Source organism: Convolutriloba macropyga, unplaced genomic scaffold (genome assembly GCF_964194025.1).
Source record: "Convolutriloba macropyga unplaced genomic scaffold, txConMacr16.3 SCAFFOLD_3617, whole genome shotgun sequence".
Lineage (NCBI taxonomy): Eukaryota > Metazoa > Xenacoelomorpha > Acoela > Convolutidae > Convolutriloba > Convolutriloba macropyga.
The window spans coordinates 11,880-21,396 of record NW_027450400.1 but is presented as its reverse complement, the minus strand read 5'-3'; the positions used below and the strand labels follow the sequence as shown (position 1 = coordinate 21,396).

General features: G+C 57.3%; 1 protein-coding gene across 1 annotated transcript; it reads left to right on the top strand.

Annotated features, from left to right (window-relative positions):
* Positions 1-2,670: 2,670 nt before the first annotated feature.
* Positions 2,671-7,430, top strand: LOC142355860 (uncharacterized). The gene is made up of 10 exons (XM_075407895.1): positions 2,671-2,790; positions 2,998-3,229; positions 3,480-3,510; positions 3,682-3,918; positions 4,137-4,238; positions 4,429-4,629; positions 4,765-4,977; positions 5,072-5,295; positions 5,418-5,601; positions 5,756-7,430. The coding sequence occupies exons 1-10, from the start codon at positions 2,772-2,774 to the stop codon at positions 7,208-7,210; spliced, it is 2,898 nt and encodes a 965-aa protein (XP_075264010.1). The 5' UTR covers positions 2,671-2,771; the 3' UTR covers positions 7,211-7,430.
* The last annotated feature ends 2,087 nt before the right edge of the window (positions 7,431-9,517 follow it).

Genomic DNA, 9,517 nt, shown 5'->3' with positions numbered 1-9,517 from the left:
GGGGCAGGTTGGGCACACCGCCGGGCCCCCAGGTGGGCACCAGCATGGTGGGGGAGGGGGGGTCCTGACGTGGGACGGGGGGTGGGCGCACACACACACACACAACGCCACACCCCCACAACACATCCTAGCATTGCACTAGCTAAGTGCATAGCATATATGAAAAGAAAAGTGGAAAGGGGGGCAGGTTGGGCACACCGCCGGGCCCCCAGGTGGGCACCAGCATGGTGGGGGAGGGGGGGTCCTGACGTGGGACGGGGGGTGGGCGAACACACACACACACAACGCCACACCCCCACAACACATCCTAGCATTGCTCTAGCACAATGCATGGCATATATGAAAAGAAAAGTGGAAAGGGGGGCAGGTTGGGCACACCGCCGGGCCCCAAGGTGGGCACCAGCATGGTGGGGCAGGGGGGGGTCCTGAGGTGAGTGTGGGGGGGGGGGGGGGGGGTATTACCTTGCGAGGAAAGCCGTCTCGGTGTTGGTCGCTGCGACCTTCATGAAGTCGGAAAGTAGTTTCCCGATCGCCCCTCCCACTCGTCCCTTGCAGTTCTTGAAAATGTTCCGGAGCATGTGCCATAGGCACCACATATGTAGTGCGTCAGGGAAGACGGCGCCCAGGACCGCCACCACGGCCGGATCCGAGTCGGTGATGACTAGGGTCGGCTGCAGGTCCCCCATAGCCTTCAGCCACTCGCCGAGCTGCCACTCATAGGCGCTCATCTCTTCATCTAGGATGAAGCAGGTGCCGAGAGGAATCGTGGTCCCTCTCTGAGACACACCGGAGAACACGCCGAGCTTGTACCCGAGCTCGTCCAGGTTGTACGTGTTGTCGTGGATCAGGATGTCTGACCCACACTCGAGCCACGCTCGCTTCTCCTCGCCGGTAACCCACAACACCCCCAATAGATGGTCATCGTCATCTAGCATCTGGCTGATCGACATGTCAGGGTCCTGGGTGTGCTGGGTGGTCAGAAGCTTTTCCAGAAGCCGGCGGCACTGGCCTTGACCGTCGGCCTTCACACGTACCGCCGCGATGGCGTTCCTGAGCTGCCGCTCTTCGATGAGCACGTGTGGGAACTCGTTGACCAGTAGGTGCTCGATCGATCTGACGTTGCACTTCCCGACGTTGACATACTGCTCGATCTTGTCTCGGACAGGAGAAGGGAGGGCTTCATCTGGGATGACATCCTGCTTGTGCGGGAAGAGAGGGTGGTTGTTACCACCGATCCCCGGGCACGGACCGTGACAAAGACCGTGGACCGTGGTGACGACCCAGGCGAGGTCGTGGCCATCTCTCTGACCGGGTCGCCGAGTAGTCCTCATCACGGTGACGGAGTAAGGGCATCCGATGACCTTACTCCGTTTATCACGGTGCTTCGAGGGGTCCTCATGCTTTTTGGGAGCGGGCGGCTCGCCAGACTGCTGGCATTTGAAACGGAGACGGTTGTTACCGAGCGGACCGGGCCGGTCCTGCTTGAACCGCTGCGTGAAGCCGACCTCATGGGAGTATTCACGCATGATGTTGACGACAGACTGAACAGGAGACGTCCCCGGAGCCAGGATCTGCCCGACAGACACTGGATTGTCGACGGAAGGGCGGTCGAAGGGAGCCGAGTCAACGGTGTCAGGAAGGCACGACGGGGGCCCATCGGCAGGCGGCCCAAAGGTACGTGGTCCGCCATCCACGGGGGGGGTGGTGTCGGGACAGGGCAGGCTAGTGGAGCCAACAGGGGATTCAGAATCCATTCCTGTTGCATGAGCGATGCATGCAGAGACACGGGTCAGTGATGTATAGTGCCGTGACGAGGGGGCAAGCCGAGAGTCACGCGAGGCAGGGATCGAGCGGCTGGGTGATCTGCTCGGGCGGCCGTACGCCGTTGTACGCATGCGAACGACGAGTACGTTTCCCGAAAGCGGGTGCTGGGAGTTGATCGCGAGTTGATGTCAAGGGGTGCAATAGTGGGACTTACCGTAGAAAGGATAGCACGCAGCAGAAAATCGTGGGCAGGGGACGGCGCCGTGGCCACTCCGTTGACGGTGGGTGAGCTGCAGCCATCACGAGTCAAACGAGACATATACGTGATGGCTGCAGCTCGCGAGGCGCTGACCAGCCGAAGGGTTCAAACGTACAGGCCTGGGTGCTTATCCCGGGTACCCAGGGCCACCCCGGCGTGTAACCTGGCCCATATGCTTTCCCCCGTCCATGCTGAGCTCTCCCCCAGGTGTCCAAATTGGGAGGGCCCAAAATACACCGAGGTCCCAGGGACTGGAATAACATTACCCATAAATAAATAATAGTTCAATAGTACCTTCTCCCGGGGGTGAAAAAAAAAGTTCAATAGTACCTCTAGGGTAGGTACCCTACCTACCCTACCTGTTATTGCTGCTACTGCGTACGAGACCTCTCGGGAGACTTCCCGGGACCCGGGACCTTTCACCCAGACCGGCTTTTACAGTACTATTGGGACGGCCGGGTCCCGTGCCCAGCTGTCGCCATGGACCATGGTCCATGGTCCTCTAGCTACCCTAGCCGCTATGGCGATTTGTAATCAACCTATATCAAGTATCACTGCGTACGAGGGGACTGCGCGGACGTGGCGGAAAGCGTGCATTACTGATCGCTCCCGTTGACAGCCCGTGCGCACTTGAAACGCACCACTGGCAGCTCAGGCCGTTTCACACCGGGCAAACCTTGCTGCCCTTGAGATTTTCCGACGCCGCGAATATCACAGGTCGACATACAGTAGCCGATACGCTGCAAGAATGAAGAAGCCAGTGTCAGGTACGTGCGGTCCGTCGCGAGACCCCGCCCCCCTGCACGCTCTACATCCAGTGGTATCTCGTACGCCTCGTAGTTCCAATCACTCACTTGGTTGATATCTGGCAGGAGAAGCTGTCTTTCCTTGCAGACGTTGAGAGCAGCGTCTAAATCGCTTCTCTCTATGAATGTTTTTGATCGGCTCCTGCGTGCGCACGTTTGTTCTGCAAGGGTCTGCAGGCGTCTGTCCTTGCCAGGCCCGCGGGTGTGAGGCCGACCTCCTCGCCGAGGGCGAAGGGAGTATTAGGGTGAAGGTGTGTTTGGCGCACCGCCGGGCCGAGGAAGTCGACTTCGAGGGTGTTGCCAGCCGCTACTGTCAGCAGTGCACTAAGTTCCACCCGCTGATCGAGTTTGATGGGAAGAAAAGAGGCTGCAGGAGGCGTCTGGAGGGGCACAACCTCAGGTGAGCGGCCGATGCAGTTTCCGCGTCGCCTCTGTTGTATCGCTCGGAAACCCGGTTCACCTGTACTCGTACGATTGCTGTGTCTGAATGTGACCACGCAACACCGCTGCGCTGCTGAAATCTTCAATGAACCGCCCGCCCTCCGATCACCTCCCGCGCAATTTCGTACTTTGATCTGCTATGCTTTTGATTCATTGTTGAGATGGCGGCTCTAATTTGTACACACGTTGTCACGTAAAATCCAAACCAGGCGAAAGCAAAAGACAGCGGCCAAGAATAAGGTACGAGTACAATACCTCACCACTGGCCGTGCGAATTGAACGGTTGGACGTGTTTGGCGGGTTGGACTGCCCTCAGAGAATGACTGGAGTGAATTCAGGTCAAGAGAGAATCACGAGTGTAGTTAGAATATCTTTCTGGCTGTCTAATCAAGGCTGGCGTTGATGGTGTAGGCAAAACCCAAGTGGGACCCAACAGAGCTATGTCAGTCGGACGGGCTAAGCCTCCCAGCACCCTCGAGCCCTGCGTTATCCATCAGGGCTGGCGAGCAAACAGGGAGCATCCCCAAAGAGCCGGCATGGCTCGACCCCATCAGTGTGCTCCGCATGCAATCACAAGATCACATGCCCGAACAATCGAAGAACAGCCGCTTTCTACCGAGCAGCACTTCACACACAGCTTGGGACCAGGTGAGCCATGTCGCCAGCCTCATGAGCAAGCATGTCAGCGTGTCGCATGCACATTTCCTGCCCGATGCCCACTTGTCTCCCTGCCAAAATTTTCAAGAATTGTATCCCGACAGTCAGTGATTGTCAGATGGCAGCCATGATAAAACTGATCTGCACAACACAGCTAAGGCCTGCACGACTGCTACCACTGCACTGACTGACTCCTCGCTGTTCTTCAGGCTTTGCCAGACGACCCCGTGAGCAGCGGCACTTGGGGAGCAGAAGTATCAAGCTACAAGCCAGGCATGGACTCTACCGCACAAGACTCAGGGAGCGAAATCGTGAGGCCTGCGGAACTGGGCCTGCTTTCGGTTGACCTTTCACTCTGTCTTGCGACTGGATCATGCATGTGCGAACCAGGCAACAGCGTCCAGAGGTCCAAGTTTTGTGCGAGCCGTCATTGTCTAGCGGTAGGCACGATACAGGTACAGAAGTCATCTGGAATCTGACAGGAGAACTTCTGACTTGCAGGCTCTATGCAATTTTGGCTTCGAGTCAGAGTCTTCCCATGCTGTGCCTGCGCTAGTTGGTTCATCGTTAGGCTCGTTGGGAACCTCCAAGTTGTTTCAAGCCCTGGAGCTGGAAATGTTCCACATCGACATGAAAATTGCCGGAATCACTCCTGCCGGCCTTCCGCCTGACTTGGCTGATCAGCTGCTCTCCTACCATGAGGTACAGCATGCCCGCCTCTTGCAAGCCTATTGATCCCGTGGATGTTGAACACCACCTGCGTCTGCGAGCTGGACTGAGACTGTGACTGATTCCAAGCAGCAAATGAGCTCTGACTGGGCTGTGCCGCCGCTGTAGGCAGCACCACTTGGAACCGAGGGAACCATCCGCCCGGGCTGTGTGCATCTGTCAGTGGACTTCATCATGAGCAGCCTACAGGCCACTTGCAGCGCCCAGCATTCCTTTCTGGAGAACCTTCGCCGCGCGGTGTTGTCTGGGGCGGCGGCCCGCAATAACAGCCCGTGGGCGAAGCATGACACCACCCTCCTGCTGCCCAACGAAGTTGCTGAGGTGAAGCCAAGCCCAGACCCACCCCCAGGTTGCTCTACAGCCCTGCGCGGAGGTCACGCCTCCTCCCCGCTGACTGTTGCCTTTGCGCTCACAGATTCGCGGTCGGGACCAGTCTGTGCGTGTGATGCCCCGTCCAGAGGGACCCGTAATCCATGAGATCGCTCCGATTGCCATTTCGGGTGTCACCGCAACGATGAAGGTGTCTAACCTGAGAGACGAGGACGTCAGCGTATTGTGTCGAGTGCAGGGCAAGCAGCATGAGCTGGTCGTGACGAGGATGGAGGCCGAAGAGAGCGGCTCATGGGTGGTGGAATTCATGTGAGCTGACCCGGGGCTGGAGGGGAAGGGCGACCCAGCATACGCACTCGTGTATTATGAGCGGGACTGCACCTGCACAGTCGGCATCGGGCCTGTGCTAACGGACCCTGGTGTTCACGCAGGGTGCCACCGCTGGGAGCTGGGCTGGCGTGGATTGAGGTGATGCAGGAAACACCCGACGGCATGCTGCTGAGTAAGCCACATGCGATGCTCCTCACCAATTGGGCGGAGGTGGCCGAGGAGGTGTCATCTCTGGGACGCAACAACCAAGGCCTGCGGCAGAAGCAAGTGGACTGCCTGTTGAGGGTGAGGCCGTCACACACACTTCGGATATTTGCTTGTTTGACAGTCCCGGCCCACTGATCCCCACCCTATAGGGACTAGGTGAGACCTCCTGTCGGGAGCTGTCAGTTACGTCGAGATCCGCAGACCTCAAAAACATGTGGCCATGGTGTCCCAGGATGTTGGTATGTGCTTGCACGGAGCCGAAGACCCGTCGATTTTTGTGTATGCAAGCAGCATTGTTCGGGCGGCTCGGCTTGGCCTTCCCAACACTGTGGAGCTGCTGGGCGACGAGGTTCTACGTCGCGGTCTCTCCCTCGAGGAAGTGGTGATCATGGCGGACCGATTCCCGGGCGGCAACCTCACCTCTCAGGCGGTGCAGTCCGGCAGCCTGGAGACTCTGCAGCAGGTGGTTCTTCTGGCTGAAGAGGCGGACAGAGACATCAATGCGGAAGCGCTGGATCCCGAGTCGGGCATGTGCGCCCTGCACTGGGCGGCAGCTGCCAAGTCTTCTGGCATGGTTCTGCTTCTGCTGGAAAGCAGCAGCACGGCCGCCACTGCCTGGATGTCCGTGCCAAGCAGCATCAGTGCCATGACCCCCTTCCAGATGTACGGAGACAAGCACAGCAGCTGCTTTGGGCAGGAGCAGGGAATGCAACACGTCATGCAGCGCGCTGAAGATATGACATGTGAGCATGACCGACACAGCCAGAATAGCCACGCAGCTGATGGAATGGCCGCACATGTACCGAACCACTCACCGGGAGCTTCCAACTATCTTCTGGCTTCGTCGGGCATCGCTGCCGTCGTTGCGGCTCTGCTGGCCGGACCTACAAAGTGTGTGATCTCGTCCGTGTTGGTGCTCGCCGTATTTCTTGTCACAGTTTGGTACGGCTGGCACACGTACTGCTCTGTGATGGAGCGGACCATGCAGTTGGCTGCGAGTAGCGGGATTGAGCTCTCCTGGTTCATGGCACCCCGGGATCCTCATGTTGAAGCCCAGTATTGCCGGTTTTTGCTGTCGAGGACATCGACCCTCCACCGCCTCCTGCAGGCCACTTTGCCAGCTCTATTGATTTTCATGGCCCATGCAAACGCAGCCTCACTGCATGGGCCACAACTCGGTTGGAGCTCCCTGGCCATCTCGGTGGCAGCTGGATGTATCCTTGTGCCGATGCGCCAGAGGCTATTCCGCAAAGGAGCAGCCAGGGCCATCGAGTGGTGCAACATCACAGTGGATCTGATTGTCACCTGTGCCTTCATCATCAGCTTTGCCATCCCGGGCCTGAAGGGGCGGCAGCCAGGATTGCGCTATCCGGAACCGCTTGTCTCGCTTCCTGTATACGTCAGCATCCCGTACATGGCCATGATCAGCGGAGTTCAAGCTTACAGCATGCCATCGCCCATCCGGATACTGATTCCTGGACGCCTGGTCAACCTCATTCTATTCATTGTTGAGGGATACTACTCATCTCTCTTCTCAGAGCCGGGTGTCTCATTGAAGGTTGACTGGGCGATATTCCTGGTCTCAAACATCATTTCCTCTGCTCTGTATTGCACCATCCGGATAAAGAGCGAGGCAGCGTCCTTCAGATCTTTTGTACGACAGTCTGAGAAAGCGCGCAAGGCGTGAAGATATGTTGTTGGTTACAAGGATGCGTGCCCACAGTGAGGGACGTATAATGCTTGGCCCACATCTGCCAGCTCCTAGTCTCTACTTCCCGAGACCTTTCATGGCCAGAGGTCTGCAGACAACCATGGAAAAACTGCTGCCTGGCATATGGAAATGTCAAACCAATGCATGGCTTCCAAAATACTGGCAGCGCACAGCTGTCCTTGTAAAGGGAAAGGATTTGAGTTTTCGAAAGCGACCATCTGCCAGGTATTAAAAATAGCTACAGTACGAGTACACGATGCTCATGCAGTCCCATCAATGAGGCCGGTGCAGTACGTATATGTTTGGTTTGTCCGCGGAAGATACTACGAGTACTGCACAACTACTATCAATATCTATCTCCTGGGAGATACTAGCTAGTAGCTAGTGTAGCTACCCAGGCAGTAAGGATAGCTGTAGATGAACCGGCCAGATCTCAGTTCTCACGCACATGCCAACAAACGTACGCCAACGCCGAACTGCACTGATGAGACCGGAGACATGCATTGATTTTTAAAGTTTAAATTTATAATAAGGGTACCTGGTATCGAAGTCGCTGTAAACGAATTTTAACCCTTCTGGGCTTGGGGGTACATTCGCCGGTTATGATCCGATATCTTTCCGTATGCAGTACGTGCAACGCGCTAAAATCTTAAATCTATTTCCTTCCCCATCCTGTTATTATTATTATCAATCTATGCCAGTCAGTGAGTGGATAGGTACTGGATACATAGACATATACCTACAGCTAACTAACAGCGGTACATCCTACATGCTCCTGCCAGTTGCCACACTCAGGTAACTGAAAGTATGGGTACCTAGAGGTAGGGTACCTACCATACAGTACCAGGAGCAAGGACCAGCATATTCTTCCCATGGTATAGTACCTACTAGGCTAGGTACCAGGTGGCAGGTATCTATCGACTATCCCTGTCTAGGTAGAGATAGACCTTTGCCACCTCCCCGCACGGCCGGGCAGGTGAAGGTAGAAAACCCCGCCCGGCCTGGCCGTGTCTTTCGACACCCGTTCTGGCACACCCAGAGACCACGCCCGGACGGGCCAGCCTATCTCTATCTCTATAGGGCAGATCCACAAACTGCTTTAGTACCTTAATCACGTAGTTCCCGACTAGCGGGAAAAACCGGCTGGCACGTAGCTCCCGCACACTAGCTGCCGCACTCCGGGCACTGTTCCGTTATGTTGGCGTCGTGCCGTCGCTTAGTCTGCGCAATCCCGACGGGAGGAATCCACATCCACGGCCACGCTGCCGCGGCCATCGACAGCCTCAGGATGTCCTGCCGTGCCCCGGCCGGTCGCGTCGGCTGCCGTACCGGTTAGAACCGCGGATCAGCAGCAGATCCGCTAGCAATTCTGCCAGCGCGGGACACGCATGCGCGGCAATGGCGGACCCCACAGTATCGAAGGGGAAACCAAGCACGTCCGCTGCAACCTGCGTCTGCAACCTCAAGTGGTGCGGATCGCGGGTCAGCAGTGACGCAGTGCGCAGTGAGTGTAGAGTGTTCGGCAACAATCTGGAGACCCTGCTGAAGCGGCATTTACTGGTGGATGCCCCGGAAGACCGCATCCGGCAGGTGCTGGCGAGTCCCTCGCAATTCCGCGTGCACAAGTCGCATTTCTCTGCTGATCATGACGAGTGCATGCTCCGCGGAAAGCCCAGCATCAAGGCAGCTGCGCGCCCTCTCAACAAGAGCCTGGCACTGGCCAGGCAGCAGGAGTTCCAGCAGCAGGCCCTGGCCAGGCAGCAAGAACTCCAACAACTGGCTGAGGCACAAACAGGCAGCAACGACGGGCTGCAGGCAGTAGCCAGCCGTCCTCCTCGGACCCCGGCGGCCCCAACCCGCTCAAGCAGGACACCGGGCATAGAAGCATCTTTGCTGAGACAGCCCAACAATAGGCAGATCACCCCTCCTACTACGCGGAGGGACAGTGCAGGGCCTAGATTCCTTCCTAGGCGGCGGACGGCCACAGAGTTGGAGGCCCTAGGCCAGGCATCCTCTGCAGATGTAACTCGTCTTCGTGCAGAAATGCAGAGCTTACAACGGAAGCAGGATCACACTGGCATCTCTGCGGCACGCTTGAGAGAGAAGGAGAAGGAATCCCGGGCACGGATTCAAGCACTGCAAACAGTAATGGACCAGATAAGTAATGGTGACAATGACCACTTGATGCGGCGGTTGGCGGAGGCCCAGGCGGAGACAGCAAGCTGCAAGACTCACCTCAGAGCTTGCTGAGGAAGCCCAGAGAGCGGGAGGACCCAGGCTAAC